General features: G+C 44.7%; 1 protein-coding gene across 5 annotated transcripts in view; it reads left to right on the forward strand.

The window, feature by feature from the left end:
* Nucleotides 1-717: 717 nt before the first annotated feature.
* MPPED2 (metallophosphoesterase domain containing 2) overlaps nucleotides 718-24,373 on the forward strand; it is a 111,331-nt gene continuing 87,675 nt past the window's right edge. The window contains exons 1-3 of one of the 5 annotated variants that reach the window (XM_071559076.1): nucleotides 2,067-2,102; nucleotides 2,716-2,792; nucleotides 5,990-6,232. In XM_071559076.1, coding sequence (XP_071415177.1) covers nucleotides 6,105-6,232 — 128 coding nt within the window. In that variant the 5' untranslated portion in view covers nucleotides 2,067-2,102; nucleotides 2,716-2,792; nucleotides 5,990-6,104. The other 4 variants (XM_071559075.1, XM_071559078.1, XM_071559079.1 and 1 more) reach the window with 4 other exon arrangements.

Raw genomic sequence — 24,373 nt, forward strand, 5'->3', positions numbered from 1 at the left:
AGGGACCCTTCTCATGGTTTTCAGTAACAAAGAAAAACCTGCCTGCTTGTCATGTATATCCGAAGGTTGGCCAGAGTAAAAATTACTTATTTAAAATATATAGGGCACTATTTACCCCTAAAGACCTGTCATCTATTTGCTGTCTGCTCGACTATTCAAAATTGTTTGGTTTTTTTTCGTTTTTCCCCCCCTCCCTGTTGTAAGTGTACGTGTATAGAAGTCTCCCCTTCCATTTGCTATCTTGAAAGTACAAGAACAAACGTGTAATCTTTACTTTGTTACTGTTGTGGCTGTTGACACAATTGGTGTTTATGTTGTAGTGAGAGGGAAGAAAAAGACACACACACACAAAAAAAGGGAAAGAAAAAAGACAACAGCAACCTCCGTGATTCCCTGATTATATCTTTCCCCAGAAAAGCCCCAGTTACCCTAAGACGATGTTCGGCCTCAAAGACGAACCCTGCAGTGGTGTTTTTGTATGTTTTCCTGTTCGCTGAGGTGAGCTTACCTACAAAGGAGCAGGGCACCGCATTAACACCCAGTGACGAAGGGTGCAGCGGAAGATGTGAAAACCTGTTTCCAGGATTTTTTATTTTTTTAATTGTTGCCGTTGTTACTTATTTATTTTGCCACTCGTGTGGGCAGGGGCAGAGCCGATCGGCGATGCGTGGCGCGGGGCCGGCCGTGTTTTTCGGGGTGCGAGCGGGGCACTGCCCCTCGGCGGCGGGCAGGGGGTCCCGCTGGGCTCGGGCGCTCCCTCCGCGGTGCCCCCGGCCGGGGCAACCCTCACCCCGCCGGGACCCCGCCCGGGAGGGGGGGAAGCTGTGCGGCACTTGGGAAATGCAGCAGCGACTGCTCCCTCCCTCCCTCCCTGCCCGGGGGGGTGAAGTGTGAGGCAGCGGGAGGAGCCGTGCGTGTGTGTGTGTGTGTGAGTGTGTGTGTGCGAGCAGCGCGCCGTGGCCGCCGTGTTTCCTGGTGCCTGCTCCCTGACCCCAGTGGCAGTCCCGATCACTGCACCGCGCTCGGCCCCGCCGCCGCGCCGCTCCCGCAGCCGGACCCGGACCCGGACGCGGACCCAGGGCCCCGCCGGGCACCGCCGCGGGGTCGGGCGCAGGCTCTGCCCCGGCCGCGCCCCCGCAGCCCCATGGAGCGGCCCCGCTGCCCGCGCTGAAGGCATCCCCGACCCGCCCGCAGCGGCAGCCGGCGGGGGAAGGTGAGCGGCCCGGGGCCGGCGTCGGTGCAGGGCGGGCACGGCGGGGGCAGCGCCGCACAAAGCGGCGGGTTAGAGGTGCCGTGTCATGGGCGAGAGCGGGGGGGGGTGGCGGGCAGGAGCTCCGGCGGCGGCGCCGGGTCCAGCCTCCCGCGAACAATAATGAGGATAAAACCGGCCGCCGGCGCTGCTGCCGCCCCTGGCGTGACCGGCCGAGCCCGCCGGGTCGGGTCGGGTCGGTGCGGCAGCAGCAGCGGCGGCGGCGCTTGCCCGCAGCGGCGCGTTCTCGGCGGCGCGGAGCGCGGCTGCCCTGCCCTGCTGCCCAGGCCGTGCCCCCGCTGCCCTCCGGGCTCCCCGCCCGGCCCGAGCGCCGGCGGGCGGGTGGCGGTACTGGGAGCGGCCCGGGAGCGCCGGGGGGTGTGCGGGCTCCCGGCGCGGGGTCGGAGCGGGGGGCGGCGCGGCGGGGCCGGGAGGGTAGGCCGGGGAGCTTTGTGCTGGCTGGGGCCAGCGGGCGGGCGGCAGCGCCGAGCAGCCGGCGGGGGACGGGCACGGGGCTGCCGGCGCGGAGGGACCCGGCGATGTGGCGGGGAATGGGTGGCGGGGGGCGGGAGGAACAAGCCGCAAAAGTAAGGAGGGAAAGGCGTGTTGGTTCGCCGTTCCCCGGCGGAGTTGCCCCTCGCCCTTTCGCCGGCGGAGAAGCCGCTCTGAAGCGCTGATCCCGGAGGCCTCAGACACTTGGAAGCTTTCAGGGGGTTGGGGGCGAGCTGCGGGGACGGCACGCTCGGCACCTCCGGAATAAAAAGCAGCGGGCATTACCACCCCCCGGCCCCGCGGCTGGCGCGGAGTTCATCGCATCCCTCCCCCGAGCATCCTCCCCCCGCGAGTCGTTTCGGTGCGTGGCGAGCGGGGGGCACGGGGGCGACGCGAACTTTGTGCGGCGCGGCACGTACGGCGCAGACAGCGCATAAATGCCCCCCGGAGCCGCGGGGCGGGGGCAGGGCAGGGCAGGGGGCGCGGGGCGGGGGCTGCGGCACACGCCGGGACGGGGCCGCGCCGGAGCCATTGGCCACCCGGAGCCATCAATCACCGGGGGGCGAGCCCGGCGCCCCGCGGGGCCGCGGCCGGGGCGGCCCGGGAGCGGCTGCGGGCGGAGGCGGGGAGCGGCCGGGAGCCGCGGGGAGCCCAGGTACCGGGGGTCGGCGCGGGGTAGCGAGGCGGGAGAGCGTCGCGGTCCGGCCCCCTCCTTGCGCCCGCCGGACGCGAAGGGTGGCTGAAGCGCGGAGTTGTCCGCAAACTGCAGCGCAGCATCTCGGGTGCTGCGAGGCGGCTGCCGAAACCCCGCGGGGCGCGGGGCAGCACACCGAGAGTGCGGGGCTGCGGCGGGCCCGGCGCCCCCGCCCCGGGCGGCTGGAGCGGGTCGTGTCGGTGGAACAGCGCCGGGATAGTGGATGTATCGACAGAAGGTGTTGACACGGGGTTAACCCTTCCCGTCTTCTGCCTTTCAGCATTTCTGTTACAGCCCCAGCCCAGCCAGAGGCAAATTTTGAAATTCAGATGAGGATCGCGTAAATATTTTATTTGGGTAAATGGGTTTTTCGCGTGCCTGTGTGTGTACGTGTATGTACGCAGAGCTCGTGTGTGTAGCTCTGCGTGAAATGTAATGTTACATTTTAAATGACTTACCTGTGCGTATTTTGTGGTAGTTTTTTTGGCCAGGGCAGCAGTGTACAGATGTGCAAATAGCTGAGCCCAAGTTTGGGCCAGCCCTGTTCTGAAAAAGTGCCAGGTTTTACCTGTGCCACTGGGCAGATGTGTACAATGGCACATCTCCTGTCTCGCTGCCTGTACAAATACACGCTGAAAAAGGATAACTGGCTATATGTGGGAAAACGCAACATTTAAAGAAATCATTATTTACGTTTTTAATATAGTCCTTAAAAAACAGCCTCATTAGGCATGTAAGATACTATACATTGTTATACTTGATAGATGGCAAAATAATGCAACTTTTATTCTTTTGTACTCATCTCCTGTGTGTAACCTTCAAATAGTGCTCACAGTCGGAGAAAGAAGAATGGGAGCGATTCAAAGTAGTCTTTTTAACTTTTTTGTTTTAATCTTGGGCCTAAAATAAATTTGTTTTAAAGTTTTGAAGGGTTTAGCTTTTTTCTATTTTCTTCAGAGAGGCTCACAGTAAGGAAGGTAATAATTAGATACTTCTGATAGGTGAGCTGTAGTACTCTATGGAGTATAAACGGAAATTAAGAGAATTGGCACAGAAGCCAGCTGCAAATTTTACTTTTTTTTTAATCCCCAATCTGGCATTTGTTGCTGAATTTCATTTTAAAGGGATGCTTTGTTCAGCTTTGTCTTAATTTAAGTATAGAGATTTATTTTTAAGATGGAAGATTAGAACAATGGGAAGCAATTGGAACTTATAATCTTACTGAGAGTCAACTTGAAACTATTGAATATAGCTATTGAAGTATCCTCTTATCATTTGTTTTATTCCAGTTAGTTGTAATTTCTTTCTGTAACATGGATTGTTGTAAACCTTGTAAAAATAATTAGTATCTTTATGTATAATTCACTCTCATGAACAAATTAGATTTTTCTTCCATGAGTGAACTATAATATGAAATTTAATGTTCTGACCTTTCTTATGCTGGATTACCACAAACAGTGTCATTTAGCTTTTCTGAAAGCCCAAGCATATTTTTGTTGTTGGTTTAATGTTGTTGTTTTTAATTGTGGAAAAAAATAACATTACGCATGTAATTTTCACGCTACTTCTTAATATATGCAGATGCTAAAGTTCTTGCTGTGTAAAAGAGTTTTTTTTTTTTTATTTTCCTGGGAGCTCTGATGGCCAGCATTCTTGTTAATGACAGTCATTTCTCTGGCAGGAAGATGTTTTCGTTTGTATTTACTTTTCAGTACAGGGCAATTATGCTGCTCTGTGTTGCGCTCTCTTCGGAGTTTCTATCTCAAAAGAATTGCAGTACTTGGAACAGGACTGCGGTTTGAAGCAGGTGTTGCGTTTTACTGTTATGCAAAATAACACTAAAATATAATTGTAAAGGAAATTAAGGAAACAGCTGCAAACTTGGTATGGTAACCACTACATTAAGATTCGTGAGCAGTTGTTGCAGCATTTTACATCACATCTAACACAGCAAAGATTTGGTTTACTAAAGCTCACCTTGCTTATTTTTGCTCCTGAAACTATTGTGCTTGTTCTTACAAAGGGGATTAGTGTGGAGACCAAACCATGACCTGAGTTACTGTCTCACTAGTGACAGTTTGTGAGTTGGAACTTTATGCTTTAGTTTCATCTTCGTCTTTTTTGATTTTTTCCCTCCAATGCTAAAGAAGATAAAGGATAGAACCCTGTTACTGGAATGAAGGTTGCAGAATGTCTTAACCCAACTAACATATGGAAGCCTATAGGCCTGAGGTGGTAAAATAGTAAAATAAATGGCCTATAGCAGGCCATCTGCCATTTGCAGGGCATTTTCATCATGCTTCATGCCAAACTGGAAATTGGTCTTTGTATTAAAAATATATTTTGAATACAAATCAAAGATTTCAAATATTTCATGTTACACATGGCAAACACATTTCTGTCTGTGAACTGGACAAGTCCAGAAAAAAACACACTGGAAGAATATTGCGTAGTTTGATGCTCAGGGCTCAAGCAATTCTCTTCTCTTTCCCATTTCTTTGTCTTCCTAGTAAGCACTGACTTTTGTAAATTATATACCAGATATTAAAAATCACAGTTGTGTGTGGCAGCTAAAGGGAGGGATATCAACTGATGCCAAGTGTTATGATTTCATTTAAGGCCTTGCTGGGGTACTGTGTCCCAGCTGAGGATCTGCCTCATAAGCGGGGCTGTTAAAGGGCTGCTCATCTTGAAAGTATTCTTCGAACATCAGCTGGTCAATTTTCACAGAGTCCCTCTGAAAGGAAGACAGCTGAGGCATCCTCAGTTTATTGACTGAAGAAATCGAAGCTCAGATTTTGTGCAAGAAACTCAGCAGAGCTGTTTGGGAGGTTTCTGGCTATTTGGCTTATGCTTGTATTACAGTGTACATCCAGTCTTAACGCCAAATACGTTTAAGAGCACTGTGAAGAAGTGAGGATAGGAATTCCTTTCATCTTAAGCAGAAATATTTATGTGTAAAATCACACTTAAATCTGTCAGATAAATCATTACTGTCTGGTGGTGAATCCAAACCAGTTTAATTTCTAGTGCACTATGGCATGGATATTTTGTTACTGTTGTCTAGATACTCACCTTTCTCTGGGCAATTAAACGCTCTGATTTAAAGGTATTTAGGTGTAACTTCAGCTACGTATTTTTTAAAATGTTCTTTACATCCGTTTCTTAAAAGTCTCTCAGTCGTTGTTCATGTTGTAAAGCTACAATAGGGCCTTGAAAGCAAATGTGCATGTTTGTGGAAAGTCATTTGTCTTTCAGGAAACTGGATCCACGTACTAATTTTCGGGGTTACAATTAGCACTAGATGTTATTTAAACTAAAGAATATGAAATGTGGAGTATTTACCAGAAGCTTTCTGTGCAGACATTTTATTGACCACCTCCCTCCCTGAAGATAAAAAAAAAAGGTGAATAGTAGAGAATAATAGAGAATGGGATGATGGGTACATCAAAAATATAGAAGAAGATCTCTGAATAGAAACGAGGAGAGGATAGAGTAGCATGTCTGTGTATGTTTACATCTCCTCAGTGTGTGCTGTCTTCCTCTGCTGGCAGAGGTCACGGAGTTGATGAGGAGCTGCTGGGAATCGGGAGCTGCCTGGACCACAATGCCCTACCCTGCTCCTGGCCTTGGGAAGTTGTGAGCTGCTCATGTCCATAAGGAGGAAGGATGGCTCATGGAATTCCTTCACAAGGCAAAGTTACCATAACAGTGGATGAATACAGCTCCAACCCAACGCAGGCGTTCACGCACTACAACATCAACCAGAGCCGGTTCCAGCCTCCACACGTGCATATGTGAGTATCGCTGACCTGTCTGCCCGTGTGTCTGTTCGTGTCTGCCTGTGCCTGAACCGAGAGCTGCTGCTGGACGAGTGGGGTGAAAACTGGCAAATGCCATTAGTCACAGGAGCTAACAGCGAAACGGTTGTCAGATTTCTTACCTGGCGTGTCCGGAGGTGTGAGAAGGAAGCCCTGCTCCATCCTCTGCTGGAGGTGGCTGTGCCCAAGCCTCGGTGCCACCGCCGCTGTGGAACTGTCCCCACGCTGGCTGCTGGCGGGGAGCGTGTTCTCAAGCTTGGCACTGCACTGATCTTTCCTTAACTCGCCTGAGGGACCCGTTGCTTTAAAAATTAAGCTCCCTTCCCCCAGCCCTTACAGTCCTCTGCGAAATGGGCCTAATTGGGACTAATTGTCCCCCCTGATCAGTGAATCCTTTGTCCTCCTGGTTGCGAGTGGAGCGTGTGCCGCATGACACATTCCACATTCCACTCGCAACCTGCCGCACAAAGGAGTCGGGGGCTGCCCGGTAGTTTCTCCCAAGAAATACAAATGCTCTCTTAAACCCACAGCTCTGGCCCGACCCAACAAAAGTGGGGAGCTGAAGGCTCCTTCCCTCACCTTGTTGTTCCTGGGGATTGCGTGACCCAGGATCCTGTGCTGCCCAGCACCAAGGCACAATGGGCTGCTTGCTTAGCAAAGAGCTAAGTACCAGGTTTAACTCTGAATTTCCTTCCCATTGTTTCGTTGGGCTTGATCTTTATCGGTTATTTCTGGTGAAGGTTCTTTTTCTTTTAGCATTAATAGACTGAAAAGCACGTGAAACTAAAACAAAGCCGACATCTCTTGACCTCCTGCGAGCCATTGTCAGGCAGGATTCTGAACGATGCCACACTATTGAATTTGATAAGGATTTTGCATAATAACGGGGGAAAGTTGTATGGTACTTCATTGCATTTTTGTTATGTAGAGGGCTGCCGGAAGAGTTACAATGTAGGAGTTCAGCACCTTCTAATAGGATTTCATGTGGTTACAATGTTCCTAAAGGCAACTTTGGGAAGGATGCTGCAGAGTATCTGTGTGCATGTGGCTGACTTTTCAAGGTGAAAAAGGTTTCATTATTTCCATTTGATTGAAAACTTTTAAACAGCCAGTGCTCTAATAGATAGTGTATCTCTTCAATGATATCGATTTGATGGTACTTCTTGTTTGGAAAAACTGTGTAATTAAAGCAAATGCTGAAACTACAAGCTACAGTATAGTGACAGTATTTTAAATGATTTTTAACTTAAATACTACCACTTGCTTAAAATCAGTAATTTGATTTCAGTGGAGGGTGTGGCATGCTAAAGGGAGATCAAAATTTGCTAAAGTTGAAAGTGAATTAGTCCCAGATTCACAATGGAAGCTGAGAGAGCAATGTTGTCGTGCAGGAAGTGGGGGGCATCTGTAGGTCTGGGTAGCAAATTACAGATTTCGGAAAACCTGTTGAAGGAAAAAAAAAAGACAGGATTCTATCAGGAGGGTAGAGGAAAGCATGGAAGTGAAGATATGAGTATGGCTGAGGGTTTGTGTGATGGTAAGAACAGTAGAATTATTTCTGGGGAGGAGAGACTGGATTATGTGGTAGCTTCAGACAAGTCTTTATTTGTCTTTTCAGTGTTTTGTAATGGAAGCATTGTGTGTGTTTTTGAAAGAGGATGTCATCAAGTGAGAAACCTGAACAGAAAATTGGTAAAAGCAGTATTAACAAAGAAACCATGATCTTTTTACCCTGTTGTATCTCTGTTAGTGCTGCAGCCACCAGCATTGATTTGATTTGGTTTCACAGTCTGCTTTTCTTTGTTGCTGTCTTTTAAAGTAATGCATGTGCTTTGTTGTTTTTTTTCTTTTCTAAGAGGGAGTTTGAGGAGGCTTTATTCTCTAGTGACAAATTTATTTTAAAAATCATGGGATGATGAGAAATGAGGAAAGCAACATGGGAACTGAGTGTTGTGACAGGTATGTGAATAGCAGGGCAATATATTGCTGCAGGGCCCTGCTGCATACCATAAATCAGTAGCTGGGTGCAGCTTAAGGACAGTATTCTTTGCTAAAAGAGATTTTTTGTTAGAAGTAATTTCTTTATGGATATGCATCTTCATGTGCAAAGGTGAGAGCTTCGTTCATGGCATATACTGAGCCATTTCTGGTATCCTTTGGGCCCAACTCTGGTTTCACACAGAGAAAAGTAAAGGCCGTGGAATGTCACCAGTGGAAACCTGGTGGGTGAGGCACTCCTGGCATCAGTCTGCCTGTTCATGGGTCACATCCTGCACTTTTTCTCTCACTTTCCCTTTGTGCCTTTCATGTGACAGTGTCAGCTGGGATAGAGTTCTCTTGTCTTTCTGTGTGCATTTCCACAAGCACTTCTTAGTGTATCTGTTTAATTGTACTATCTGGTAAACAACTGGATTTATTACAGCTCCCTTTGCTGGGGCTGGCTGGGACAGCAGTCTTGTCACTTACTTAAGCTCTGGTAGTATAATTTTGGAATCAGTTTTTCCATTCTTTTTATTTTATTTCTCCACTAATTAATATTTGGACAGGCAAATTTTACAATTATTTTGCATAAAGGGATGTAATTTGAAATATTATTTTGTCATCTTAAGCAGTGCTCCCACCTACAGGTTTTACTTTATGAAGATGTTATAAAGTGTTTGTATTTGAATGTTTTGTACATGACATGTTTGGTTTCAGTTAGTTTTAATTAAATGCATCACCTTAGTTCCCTGCTTTCAAGGCAGCTGCAAAATGATAAATAACGATTATAATGTGTTTGCCTTTGCTTCATATTGATTATAATTATTATGAAAGTTTTCATACTTTTTTTGCCAAGAACTGAGATTTAGGCGCAAGTGCTTCTTGGTCCTTTGGTGTGGTGCTGCCAAATAGAATGTTTTGCTTGTTTTGGGTGTTGTTTGTTTTCATGTTTGGGTTGGTTTTGGGTTTTGGTTTGTTTTTGTTTTTTTAACAGTTTTTAAATCTGTTTAGACTTTAGAGATGTTCTGTATGAGGCTGCCATCAGTGGTACCAACAATACCAGTGAGCAGCAGTATGATGCAGCCTGGAGACAAATCCAAATTGAAATCTACTTAGGCTGTAACAAGAGAGAAGAATCTTCCTGTTTAGGTACAACACCCCATCTACTTGCAGGGGGAAAGAAAAGGGAGGGTGGAATAAAGTTTGTGTATGTGTTTGAACAGGCCCATCTGGTAAGGATGGGGGAGTTCTGTGAAGATAAAATAGCTGTAGCCCAGCCTGCTGCAGACTCAACCTTTTAAGGGAGTTCATTATCTTCCCTCTGGTCCCACCACCATGGCTTGGTGGCTTGGTTTTAGGATACTTTGTGCAACGTTAAAACCCTTAAGGTTTAAATTCAGTAGTAGGCGAGTAAAAAAACGTAGAAATTTCTGTACCAGAGCAAAAGTCTTCTAAATAAGTTTATTGATACCTGGAGATACATTGAACAATCTGTAACTATATAATTTTACTGCCTTTTCTGTACTGAAGTAATCTCCCATGTGAATATTCTCATTTTAAAACAAAGAGCATAGGCAGAGTTTTATTAGTAGAAATACATATATAAGGTTGAGTAAAGTATTTAAAGGTATTAATATGTGTAGTAATAATAATATGTGTAATAATAATAGTAAAATAAAAACAGAGCTGTATGATCAGAGAAGAAAAAACTTTCAACTGTGATGAAACCTTACATGGTTTAAAACCCAGAGATCTGATTAGACTACTAACCTTGAGAAATAGGATCTTGCTTTTTTTTTCTTGGGGAAATGGTCCTGCTTTTATTGTGCTTTATAAACTCCCTCTGAGTTAAATGGGAAATCATACATTTGATTTGTAATATTCTCAACTTTTATTTCATGTAAGGTGAGTGATATTTAGGGGGAGGGGAAAGAGCTGGCATTAGAAAAATATGACCTCCTTTGACATTTACAGAATAGTGGAGTTTGTACATACAATACTGAGAGAATATAGATATTCAGCCTTAAACTAGTCAGCTGTATTTAGTGTGACTGGGCAGGCTGTTTCAGCTGATAGTGGTGTGACAGAGGGTCATAGTTTTGGTGGAAACAATCAGGTTGCATTTAAACTCTAGTTGTGAAAACATGAGTACATTGAATGAGCATACTTAAAACTTGAGCCTTACTTTTGGGCACGGGTCATTTTTCCTGGGATCATGGCTCAGTCACCTTACCTTTGTGCAGGTTCAGTCTCCTTTCCCTCTCAGGTCCCTCACTGACACGAGGGGCTGCTGAAATGCAGCGGTTCATAGCCTGGAGCGTTAAGGAAAACAAACCTGGTTTTCCTTAGCCCAGAGCTCTGGCCTTTGAGCTGCTGCCCCGGAGCAGCTGAGCTCTCCCTGCAGTGGCCTGATGGGAATTCCGGCAGAACACAGGGAGGGCGACAGCTGGAGGTGAGAGCTCCTGCAACTGTCCCCAGATAAATAGTTCTGCACTCAAAAACAAGGCCATTCACTGCTTGTGTTTCTGCTGCTTTTGCCATAGGACAATGGAAGCCAAGTGGCAAAGATGCTAATTTTAATCATCATTAAGAAAACTCTTTTACTGGTGCATCAGATAGGTTCTAAACTGAAATTTTACATGTAAAACTCAAATATAGCCCCCTTGTATTATGTTTATGTAGTGCAGTCATAATATGCTAAATGTTCCTTTCTTTTTGTCATTGTAAAAAGGAATATCACCAACCTGCCTTTAAAAAAATGTTCTGACATCCCTGGAAGGCTGATGCTGTAAAAGTGCCAATATTATTACTATAAATGTAGGACAGGTTTAAAATAATTTTTGTCACAATTGCCCTATTATTACTCTCTTTCCACGTTGCCTTGTCCTAAGACAGAAGCCAGGTCTCGTTTAAACTGTCCATAACTGCTGTACCTCTGGTGCTGGTGGGCACAGGCTGCCAGAGCAGTGTCTGTGTCCATCAGAATCAATCCATCAGTCCCTCAGTGTGAGGTATGAGCCTTCTGCAGCTCCCACGCCTTGGCTGCAGGAGGAAGGTTGTGCCTGGAGGTTTCTTGCAGGGCTGCAAGGGGGGAAGGTCCCTGATACACGAGGCTGCAGCGCTGACCCTGCCCAGCTGCTCCTTCCTGCCGCTCTGCCCCCTCCCCAGGAGCATTGGCAGAGCCTTTTTGAGGCTGCTGTATAGATTGTGCCACTCAAATGGTCTAGGTTAAAAATGTCCATGTAGAGGCTTGGGGTTTTGTTTGTTTTTTGTGGATTTTGTTTTCCAGAGAGCTATTTTCAGTGATACCTCTCACCAGCAGTGGGTTACAGGAGTGGCCAGCACAGGTGAGAGCAAGATGTGCTTATGGATCAGCCAGTGGGAAGGATAGAAGGAGAGGCATATTTGCTCACTTTACTTGAAGAAGTAAGATTGAGGAAGGTTTTCACTGATGAAATTGTGCTGTTAACACTTTGTGGAGTTAGTCTGGCCACTGCTGATAAAACCTGAGAGGGAGGAAAAAGAAAGTATTTTATACACATGTATGTTCATGTTCTTTTATGCTTTATTAATCATGTAAAGAAGCCTTCAGGTAACAAGTACTTTAATTGTAAGGCCCCATTTCAGTATCTGAGCACTATAAATGGAAAGTTTCATTACATGATCTGATTCAGGCTATAGTGTTACCTGTGTTGTTCATTTAGTGGTCAGTCATACTGAGATGAGACAGCTGACTCACAGTTTCATGTCTATGTACTACAGACAGTGTGTCCTTAGATGTGTGATGGGGTTTGACCAGGAATGCTTTTTGCAGCAGTGGTTCCTGCCACAGTACCTTGTGCTGGAGGGAGCCTGCTTTCCAAGGCAGTTCTTTGCAGTGAAGTATTTAGACAAAAAAGATGGAGATATGTTGCAATCAGGGTGTTGTACTGTCACTGGAAGCTTGTCATTTCTTTTGTTAAAATATCAGGGCAGTAGGGTTATTGTGGAGCAGCAGTTTCTTGCTTTTATGTGAGGCTTGAAGGGGGAGAATGGAATCTGTCCTGTGAAACAACTTCTAGAGCATAGATTTCCAAACACTGAGTTAGTACTTAGCTAAATTTGCAGGCAGGCCACACACTGCAAATCCCACTGTGGAATTTTGGGCTCCTGATTTTCTCCTGGTGGCAGAATGAGGCTGATCTTTCCTGACAGCAGTGATGAGGGAGTGTGTTCCCTGTGACACATGGCTATTCCAAGGAAAGTGCTGCACCTACTTACCACACATTGTGTTCTTTTCTTTTGGTAACCCTGGCTTGAATATTTGTTGCACAGGCAAGCAAAAGGAAAGCCCTGTAAACAATTTGGTTTTAGACATCTGTGTTACATGTTAAGTTACTATGCAGGTTGCTTGTGTTTGGTGGAAGACTATTTCAGAAGTGATTAAGTTGGTCATGGACATTGGCTTTTGTACTGAATGTTGGCATGGTAATTATTTGAGTTTGCATTTCTGATCTTGAGCTCCCAGAGGTGTCTTAATTTCTGAGTCAGTTGCCTAACGTTGGTATTCATGATAAAATTCAGAAATGGCGAGCTAGTGTGTCTCCTTCCTAAAGGAACACTTGAAGAGTTTGGTTTTGAATTCTGTAAAATACCATGGCATAACTTGAGAAAATAAATGTTCTCAGGCATAGCAGAGGTACAGTGAGGCAGGGTGATGTCTTTAAAACATCCATCTCTCAGCAGTGAGCTTGTAAAGTTGCTACTTTGAAGACACGGCCAAGTTTGGTGTTGGGAGTACCTGCATTGCCTCAGGTGGTGTGTGCTGGCAGAGGGAGTGGAGTGGCAGTGCTGGGTAGGAAGTCCCCTCAGTCCTGCAGGAGAAAATCATTCACCTCTTAATTCACACCAGGTGTTTCCAAGTCCCTAGAGAGGATTCCAGCAAGTTGTGAGTTTAAGTCCTTGAAGCAATGACTTCTTATTTCTAGTGGTTTGAATCATACTTGGCACATGCAGTTGGAGTTTTATGGACTTCACTGTGATTGTTTCTGCTTGCAGAAGACCAGATATTGGCTTTCAGGTCCTTTCTGTAAAGCGCACATGCAGAGCAGTGCAAAATAGAGAAAGGAGATAAGGCTGTCTGCATATATATGTGCACATATTTCATAGAAGATATAGAGGTTGATGGGGTTTGGAATTTCAGATCTTATCCATTAACTTTAAGTTTTGATGTGGGCCATTAAGATTGAAATTTTTAGATTGTGTATTCTAGAGGGCAAGTTTTGTGTTACTGTGTGGTTGGTTTTAATTATGAGGAAGCTGTGGCTGAATTATGGATTTGTTAGGTTGGATTATCAACTCCAACCATTAACCTAGCACTGCCAAGTCCACCACAATATAAGCCAATATATTAACTGCTAAAGATGTTTTTAAAAAAATCTGCAAATTAAGATCACATAAAATGAAACGGCAAACATGTGTGCATTTAAAACACTGAACTGAAACCAATTCTCTCCTGTGGTAAATGTGACTAGACTTCATTTAATGGTTTTTATTTTACTGCCTTTTTCAAACAAGAAGTTAGGGTATGATAATCTTGTACCCAGTAACATTCCTGGAGCAGGACCAAGTGGTTAGAGCAGAAAACTGCAAGTCTGGATTTCAAACAATAAATTTCAGGTACCTGGTGTTGCAGTCATTTTATTTCTGCTGAAGAGTTGACCATAAAGGTTGGTCATAACCTCCATAAACCTGGAGATTTCTTCCAGCACATCAGCTGTATATATCCTGCAGGACCTGCTGCTGTTGGCTGTAACAAAATGCTGGGGGGTGAGCACTGGTATTGCTGCCGCTGAAGCTCTTGGAGTGGGGGCAGAGGGGGTGGTTGCAGAGCAAGGCAACTCATAATCCCCAAATACAGTTGTCCTCTTCATAACTGATGGATCAGACCCATTTTATTTCTGCTGGCAAGATGGTTCACCTGGGCATTCTTCACTGACAGGGAAATGCCTGCCCTTATTTTTACAGGCACTATTTTATAATGAGCATATTTTCTAAATTTAAATTATTATGTTGAGGGAAAAGACAAATAAGGAAACCACAACTGTTTCCTGCTTTTACCAAAAGATCATTTAAATTATTTTGCTGCATAGTGTCTTCCAAGATTTGGGTTTTTTTCACAAGTTGTGAATTTCATATTTCCAGACCCTCCCTTCCTTGCATGCTGCCTGACATCAGGGCTATAGAGATTCCACTGGATGTTGACAGGGAAAAAACAGCACCAGAGGCTCCCTTGTAGCAGAGTCCCCACTTACTGTCCTGGGCATTAACTTATATCCAGCACATTAGACTTAAAAGCACACAGCCATTAAGTGTAGCGCTCCCTTCCCAGGGGGCAGCAGATGGAGAGGGAATGGGGGAGGGAGGGAGAAAGGAGTGTGATAGAGGGACTTGATGTGATGTATTTGTAAGCCAGGAAACTTGCTATTTACCACGTTCACGATTTCTCTGGTATAAGGAATTGAGTGTAGTGACTGTGAGCATCAGGGTCAGCACATTACTCCTGAATGTTTAGCTGTTGTATCAGTTTATGGGAAGGAAAAGGTGCTAGTCCAGTATATCTTCCCTCCTGCTCCTTTTATACAGGGAGCACAAAGAAGAAAGTCATTACTTTTTAATTACTCCAGGCTTCTTTGTTTCTTAGAGCACGTTCACTTTTGGCTGGCAGTGAGCATTAACAATAGGTTATTTTCTTTCATGTGAATGGTGAAATACTAGTTTTGGGGAAAATAATGTTCAGAATTAAAATTGCATGTGGTCCAGCATATTTAATAAAGAGGAGCCTTGTCTTATACTTGTTTAATGCAGTGATTAGTGACATCATTATTGCTTCCAGTGGGACAGGACCCGTCACTTAGAAATGCCAGATTAAGTGGCTCCCTCAGTTTTAAGCAACAATTCTTTCAGCCACCTCTGTTTGGTTGTTAACAATGTACATATAAGATTATGATAATTGACAGATATTAAGGAAGAGGGAAATTTCATCTTTATTGTTTGTTTATTTTGTAAATTTAAAGTCAGCCAGGCATTCACTTTTCCTCCTGGTGGAAAGGAGTGAATAAATTAAAACTAAATAAATGCGCAATTATACATGAAAAACTATTGCGTATGACCCTGCTATAATCTTTGAAATAACTTGAAAGCTTTTTATATAATTTTTTCATTTTGATTATATCTCTCTTGGCATTAGTTTGATTTTCCATCATGTTTTGTTTGTTAAACAGTGATGTTTGCAGCTTTGACAGGAAGGCATGTTTGTGGGAGGAATTAATTTTGTTCTGCTCTTGTTATTATTCTATACCTTGAAAGTTTTCACTTAGGTTCCCTCTTTGGGTAACTGAGGGAGAGTTATGATTCACATTAAAACTTGTTAGATGTCTTGGAGGTTATTTTAATTGTTTGCACAAAGTTGTTAAGACAGATTTTCTGCCAGAAATGCTGTCAGTATAATGAGACTGCACAGATCAAATACTGTAATACGAGTTTCAAACACCCTCTGAGAATTAAAATGCTGATGGTAATCTTAGGGGTGGTCTATGATTTTTTTGCCCTTTTTTCCTTCTCCAGTGTGACCTTTGGTGGTGTTCTGCTCAGCTCCTCTGCGTGGCTGCTTTCTGAGAGTGCTGCTGTGTTAATGGAAGGATCACACACGCTGCTCCTCTCAGAACCCGATACATCATCTTGGCAACAAAATGGAGACCTTTAACTCTTGGAGTTTTCATCATTTGTTGTTAGTTATCTATTGCCATGAATTCTATGCCTTCAAAAAGACTGGCTGGTTTAAAAGTACATGTATGTAGAGTAGAGACTTCATTTTCTCTGAGTGAGAATAGAAAGGAAAAAACCCTGGTGTCGGTTTCAAGGAATTTAAATGGTCTGTGTTGAGGGGGATTTTGTTTTGTGTTCAGGCTCATTCATTTTAGATATCATTATTACAGAGCATATTTTCCTGAAAAGAATCCTTGCATGCAGTCTAAATTGTCAAGAGAAATATTAATATAAGTTAAAATTAATTTTGGATTGCCTGACTTCCTTGATAGTCATTTCATACCATCATGATGTCCCAGTCACTGTTTTCAGTGTGTTTTGCTGTAGAATGACATCTTAAAAACCTAAGCACAAGAAAGACCTTTCTGAATTATTTTATCAAGTACAGAGTTAAAAGACATAATCTGAAACACATAGAACAAGAAAGTTGGTAGGTTTTTTTATTAATTAGTTCAGATTAAATGGGGGCCTACAGAAGATCTGGAACAAGACTTGGCAATTTTATGTATATATGTGTCTATAAAGAGGCAATGCCATTTCTTGAGGGTCCAGACACTTACACAATAAAATAAAATGCAGGAGAAATGTACTGGAGGTGGCTAATACAGAATAAATGGAAGGTGAGAAAAGGATAAATTATCTCAAGTATCCAGAAATAACCAGAGATAAGATGTTGGCCTGATGTATAGTTCTCAGCACACCCAGCACCAGCAGCCGTATTTAATGTGTTACAATTTTCCTGTCTACGTATCTGTGTAAGGAATTCTTGGTCTTGCATGAAGCACAGCAGTGTAAAACATGTCACAGTATTGCTGTGACAGTGGCATTGGAATCTGTTTTTCAAGTTTGTGTGTGTTTTATTATTTTCCTAACAAAAAGCTTTTGGGATTTTGAACTTGCAGACTCGTGCCTTCCCGTGGGAGCGCGGCCACGCTGGCCGAGGGGCTGTGTGTTCCATAACTAGCCGAGGTCATCGGAACCTTTCAGTGCTGTGCCCAGGACCGAGCGGCTTTAAAGGCACGCGGGATTTTTTTATTCTTTACAATTTTCCTTCTGTTGGGCTTGGTGTGCCTTGTGAGCAGTGTCAGGCAGTGTGCCGGGAACAAATTCCCTTTCTCCACAGAGAGAGCTATTGTAGTGACTGTCAGAACTTCCCTCATCAGTTCCCCACAAATGACTGCCGGCTCTTACCTGTCGGGAGCGCACGTGGAACCGGAGCATGGATTAGTCTCTGCCTCCATTCAGACAGGAGCTTCTTTAGAGAGCACCAGTTGCTGTGCTGGGCTTAGTTATGTGAACGACTCTGTAAGGAAATTAAGCATGGTCCTTTGTGGACATTTTTTTTGTGTGTTTTAAGGCACCAAACAGCTGTCAGTGGGGTAGAGCTTCTGTTTGTTTAGGGTTACATTAGACAATGAGCTCTAAATGAAAAATCAGGCACCCTGTTATCTATCCCCTAAATTATTCTAATCTTTAACAATATGCACTGCATTTGTAGGGCATGGACAGAGCTGACAGGTGTGTTCAAAGAATTTATGGATTTTTTCCCCCCCTTTTCTACTTTCCAGACAGAAAAAAACAGAGAACTAAGAGTTAAAATGTTGATTCCCTGTTGGTATGACTTAAGTATTTTAATGTATCAGCCACATGAGGAGCTGCTGAAGTTGCCATCCTTCTGATTTTAGCGCCCTCCCAAAGGCTGTTATGCTGCAGAAGGAATAGTTGAATGAAGCATGAAAAAGTTCTGTGAACTGCCTTAGTCTGCACTTAGTTTACTTGAATACTTTGTCCTGCAACAGTGATGAGCAAGAAGGGAGAAGTGTGGAAGAGAGAGTAAAATCCTTGTTTAATTTGCTCCCAACTATGAGTCAGTACCCTGGGCAATGGCACTTGTTAGCAGCACTGCTCTGAGTACTCACATACCACATGTACATCAGGCAGCATTTAAACAAATGTTTTTAAATGTCTATCCAACTTTTGCCTGCAGTTTTGGTCCAGTAGAAATGTTGTGTTTCTGCAGATCTGACAACCTGTGTTCTGTGAGTGTGACGGTGTTGAGGTCTGTTCTCTGTGAACTTTGTGTTTCACCCATTGGTTCAGTGGTTCTTGCAGATCTCTTAACTGAAGGGGTTTTTAAAAACAGGAGGGTGTAGTTTTAAAGTAATGACTACTAAGGGCATAGCAAAACACATCTTCTATTTGCCTTACTTAGGCTGCTGCCTGTATTTTAGAAATAGTCTTCTGGTCCATTGCACAGCCAGGCTTGTTTTTTCTATGAGGAGCCTGATGACTGTAGTTTGGATGTGTCTTCTGCAATGTGTGATACAGCTGCCTGTGTCCTGGCAGCTTAAATCAAGGTAGGAGTTCAACTTTACAAAGAAAAAAGATAGCGTATTCATTAACCCCCAGGTATCCTTTGGTAATTAGTAAAGGTGGTATGGGTAATTACCAAAAAGGCTTGAAGCTAAATTGAGTAGGTATTTTAGTAGGTATTTCCCCCACTGTGAGAATCTGACTTTGCAATGGCACGGAGGGACACCAGTCCACATGTGCAATTTAAATAGGTCTGGATTCTGCATCATAAATATGCACCGGATGCAGGGGAGAAGCCCAGCACATTCTCGCAGGATGCTGTTAGGGCCAAGCAGAATCTCATTAGGGACAACTTCAAAGATCAGTTCCTCATGTCCATAAAAATAAGTGTAAATTATCTTCTGTGAGCCTGCTGTTAGCAGTCGCACTGTTACATTATGCATGTGGACTAGACTGCACATGGTATGAACAAACTGCACTATGTTTCATTAGTGCTTTATTTTTATGCTAAGCATGGCAACTTTGCTATTTAGTGTTGTAGTTTTGGCTAATATAATATTTGACTTAAAATTTCCTGTTATATTAGCTGTTAGTAGTGACACTATGTCTGAAAAGGACTTTCAAGGTTCTACAGTGCTTGTGTTTTTATAGAGGAATAGCATACAGTCAGTTCCCTGTATTCACAGCTTTACTTGCTCTCTCATTCTTCTGCTTCCTGCACTTAGTGAGAAGGTGGCTGCTCTTGTCTCTCTTGGCATGAATCTTGAAGGAGCTTTCTGTGATGCTGCTCTGCAGCACTTGACCTATGTTTATGAAAATGATAAAGAGGGTAGAACTTCCATAATGTGTGCTTTCATTGGGCCACAAACCCCACCATATACATTTGAAAGGCCAGGTAGTAATTGTTGCTGGGGAAATGCTTTGACATGGTGAAGGGCAACCTCTGAGTGTGGAAGTTTTGCCACAAGCTTCTGTGGGATCAAGACTTTTGAGATTGCCTTCATTGTCCTTGCAGAAACAGTAAGATGCTGTGGAATATCTTCCTGAACTGTGCTATATTGCTAGAAAGGGCAAAATATATTTTAATTTTTTCTTTCCTGGGATATACGGGCCTCTTTCATATGGCTTAATCTTTGCTGAAGGAAAGCGCTCACTTGCACACCTAGTTAAGGCTCATCACTGCCTTCAGATGTGATGCTGAACTCCTGAATGGGTCAGCAACCTGATTTGCACTGTGGTTTCACACAGACCTGCAACCTGGGGCTGCTTTAAGCTGCTCTAACTAAGATCTGTGGCTTGAGAGCCGGTTCAAACCACTGCTTGTTAAACTCATAATGCAAATGAGTGTATGAAGCACTAGTTTTATGAGAGCTATTTTGCCCTGCTTTTTTGAGGGTGGTGGTACTGCTAACTTGAATAGCCCTCACTCCTTTGCAGTGCTGCTCTGTTCTCCCACATGGTCTGAGTGGCATGTGTAACGTAATTGGGAATTCAGAATAATCCCTGGAGCGAGTGTGTTGCCCAGTTCAGTTCTCCAGTCGTGTTCACCATCTGTCCCTGTACAGTTGAACTGGCACAACAGGGACACTGCTGAAGCAGGAACCAGCCACAGCAAGAGGGCACTGGGAGCTGCAGAGGTTGGCACTGCTGCTGGAAGGTGAGGTTATTGATCTGTATCCCAGCACAATTAGTAATGGGCCTGTGTTTAATGTATGTCCAACTGCAGTTTGTTTACAGAGGGACTTCATGAGACACAGCTATGAAATTGTTGATTTATGTGTCTTGTGGTGTCAGAATCATAGAATCACAGAATCAGTTGGGTTGGAAAACACCTCCAAGATCATCATGTCCAAGTCTTGGTCCAACTCCAGTCCCTTTACCAGATCATGGCACTCAGTGCCACATCCAATCTCAGTTTAAAAACCTCCAGGGATGGGGAATCCACCCCCTCTCTGGGCAGGCCATTTCAATGCCTGATTACTCTCTCTGGAAAGAATTTTTTTCTAATCTCCAACTTAAATTTGCCCTGGCAGAGCTTGAGCCCGTGCCCCCTTGTCCTATTGATTTAGAGTTTACTCTGTAGGTGAGTTGCAAAGCTAGAATGAGCCCACACGCGACTTTAGTGTAATTTCCAAACAAGATGTAAAGAACTTCCCTGTGTTGTTCAAGGTTACAGGAATAATCTGAGATCATTTCTACATCCTGAAGGGCCTGAGTGCACCTGTGGAGATCAGTGGGAATTTGACTTTCTGCAGGGCCAGAGTAGTGCTTTGAAGTGTGGGCAATGCTGAGCTGCCAGCTGTCTGCAGGTGTTGCCAGGAGGGTGATGGTGCAAGGCACTGGTTGGTGCAAGGTTGCAACAGTATCACCCTCTTTTGAACAGCAGGGTAGTGTCTGTAGAAGCCCAGAAAGGGTTAATGTGTATGTCTCAAACACCCACAGCTGGATGGCTGTGGAGCCAACTGAGGATTGTTGGTAGTAGCACACTGTGAGAAGGAATAGGATGTGGCTGGAGAAGGGCAGGAATGAGATTGAGAAGTGGGTATGAACTGCAGGGAGGGGATCAAGACCACCAAAGACCCCCAAAGCCTCCGATCCATTTCCAGAAAGGTCTGAAAGAACAGACTGCATATGGTAACTAATTAGCATAGAAAGCAAGAAACTTATCTTAAGGATGGGGAAAACTTGTCTATGAAAAGGTATCCCCACAAAGTCTAGGGCTCTGCACATGTGCCCCACGTGCTTGGGCACCACAGCTTGATCGAGGATGGAGCCAGAACTGGTGATTGCCTCCCTCTCTCTGCTTCTCACTCCCTCTCTCTCCCTCCCTTCCTCTCTTCCCCTCTTTTATTCATCTCACTCTCTCTCTTCCTCTCCCACCCCTTCACTCTACCCCTTTGTTCAAAACCCAGTGCCACAGGCTTATATAGGAGGTCAGGGACTAACATACCAATTTCCATGCCAAGTGTGTAATTTATTAATAAGCCTTTCTATGTCTTTTGTCATTCCTTTCAACTATCTACAAATCTTCTCCTTAAGGGTTAGACACCAGTGTGTCCCTGGACCTTCCCTGGCACTGAGGCCTTGAGGGAGCTGGTCCCACTGTGCAGGTGCAATAAATGAAAAATTCTCGTTATCATATGGGGCCTTGGACAGGACAGCATTTCTGCCATCCTTGAAAACTGTAAATTCTTTAGAGCTTCTACCTGTGGCTCCCCTGGAAGAAAAGGCTTTTCATCTGAACAGGAGACAAACGTGCACTTTGGTGCAGTTTGCTAGTACGCTTCTAAGGTTAATCATGTTGACAGACCACCTAAGGAGGACACAGATTATGATGGTAAAAAAGCTTATAGTCCTGATAGGAATTAGCATGATGGAGAAGTATGAGAAGTATGGAAGTCTTCCTGCTTCCTGGGTTTGTTTTGTTTCATATATATCTATATCTTTATATCAGATTTGTTTACTGTTGTAAAAACATTGCAAAACTAGTTTTCTCTAACTGGTATCACTTTCTAGTGTGGAGTTGTCTGAATTTTAATGAAATTAAAAAATGTTGAGTTTTTCGCTCTGTCTGATGCTTAAGCTGTGCATTAAAATATAAGAAGCCAAACAGCTTCCTGTAAATTTTTTTTCCCTGTTCACCAGGTGTAACAAAAATGAATTTGACTGAGCCTTTTTTCTTCTTTGATTGAAAAACAAAGGAATCAACCCACAGGGTGTATATTTGTTTCTACATGTGTATGTACATATAACTGGTGGGTTGCCTGATGTGCTTGAATGCAGGGATAGTTTTGCTGTTTTCTGCAATCCTGCTCCCTATTTACATTCTCTTGACCTGGATTTGAAAGCCTGTAAACCCCGACATGGGTTGTTATCTTGCTGAGGAGTGATCAGTTTCATTAGAAGTTCAAGACTGTTGGGAGGAAGTCTTCATTTAACATCATTGTTTAGGTCTGGCTCGTTGTCTGCCCATGGCAGACAATGTTTGAATGGGCGATAAGATAAGAAGTGGCAGCGATAGCCACGCTGCAGGGTTACTGGAAGGGCACGAAACAGCGTCTGGCCATTGGAATTTAGAAGTCTGATTCTTAGTTATAATGGGTGATTGAAATGTTCCTCTCATAGAGTTGGCAGTTAATGTGGCATTCATGTCAGTGTGTCCCTCAGGAAAAAATGAAGTGGTTGTAGGAAAACAAAAAAAAAGCCAAGTCTGTAAAACTGGGCAAAGCATAGCTCAGTTTTTCATGTACATGGTCACTTGATGCTTTTAAGGTTTAAATAAATTCATGAAACTATGTAAAGATACAGTTTTGTTAAAGGAAAATGTAAAAAAAATGGAATATCAGAAAAGCATGAATGGTTAGGACTGAGATGCTGGGAACAAAAAGTGTGAAGAAGGCTGTGAAATACAGCCCCTTAGCACACTAAAGAAACTGCAGCCAGAGTGCTTTTTATCTCAATATATCAAAAATATTTGCCTTTCCTTTTTAACTTTCTTCATTCATTTTGTTTGTTTGCTTTTAATTTGTCTGCTTTGGTAGTCTGTTTCCCATCCAAACCTAATGCCATCTCTAAAGGAGTCAGCTGGAAGTCAAACATGCAGTGCAAGATCAAACTGGGTCTGTAAATAGAGAAAACTCTCATTAGACCAAGAACGTTCTTATTTTTGCCTTAACAGGGAGAAACCCCACCCCACTTAAACACTTAGGAAAATGTCTGTGTTGATCTAAAATGTAGCTTCTGCAGAAAGGAGCAGCCCACTGCCTTCTTTCCTGCCATACCCAGTGCTCCTGTTGCTTCACCTGTGCTTACCTCACCTGCCCATCTGGTGAGCTGAATCCACCTATGGAGGGGCTACACAACTTCCAGCACTAGTCCAGCTCAGCAGCCATGCCAGGAGAAGCTGAACGCAGGAGAACAGAGACATTTAGGTGTGGCTGTTACGGGAACACTTTTCTAGGCTGTGATGCCAGAAGTCTGAACAGGCTCTGCCCTCTGGGCAGGCGGGCTCTGCAGAGGGATCTGGATAGACTTTTGAGAGATGGGCTGATTCCAATGGGAAGAAGTTCAGTAAGGCCAAGTGCCGAGTCCTGCCCTTTGGCCACAACAACCCCATGCAGTGCTACAGGCTGGGCACAGAGTGGCTGGAGAGCAGCCAGGCAGAAAAGGGACCTAGGGGGACTGAGTGACAGGAAGCTCAACATGAGCCAACAGTGTGTCCAGGTGGCCAAGAAGGCCAATGAGATCCTGGCCTGGATCAAAAATAGCGTGGCCAGTCGGCCCAGGCAGTGACCCTTCCCCTGTACTCTGCGTTGGTGAGGCTACACCTTGAGTGTTGTGTTCAGTTCTGGGCCCCTCAGTTCAGGAAAGATATTGAGGGGCTGGAGCGAGTCCAGAGAAGAGCAACAAGGCTGGTGAAGGGGCTGGACCACAAGTCCTGTGGGGAGAGGCTGAGGGAGCAGGGGTTGTTCAGCCTGAAGAAGAGGAGGCTCAGAGGTGACCTCATCACTGCCTAGAACTACCTGAAGGGAAGTTCTGGCCAGGTGGGGGTTGGTCTCTTCTCCCAGGCACTCAGCAATAGGACAAGGGGGCACAGGCTCAAGCTCTGCCAGGGGAAATTGAAGTTGGAGATCAGAAACAAATTCTTTCCAGAGAGAGTAATCAGGCATTGGAATGGCCTGCCCAGAGAGCGGGTGGATTCCCCATCCCTGGAGGTTTTTAAACTGAGTTTGGCTGTGGCACTGTGTGCCATGATCTGGTAAAGGAACTGGAGTTGGACCAAGGGTTGGACTTGATGATCTCGGAGGTCTTTTCCAACCCAGTCGATTCTATGGTTCTCTGGTACTGTCTCAAGATGGTTGATAGAGCAGCTGCTCTGTGACTGGGATTGGAGGTAATAAGGAGTGATTGGGAGGCTGTGAGCAGCCACTGTAGGCTCCTGGTACAGGTTTTGGGTTAGTGGGAGAGGTAGGCCTTTTTCCCCTTTACCTGATCCATGAAATTGTTTGTGACTCACCT

This window comes from Pithys albifrons, chromosome 6, assembly GCF_047495875.1.
Source record: "Pithys albifrons albifrons isolate INPA30051 chromosome 6, PitAlb_v1, whole genome shotgun sequence".
Taxonomy (NCBI): Eukaryota; Metazoa; Chordata; class Aves; order Passeriformes; family Thamnophilidae; genus Pithys; species Pithys albifrons.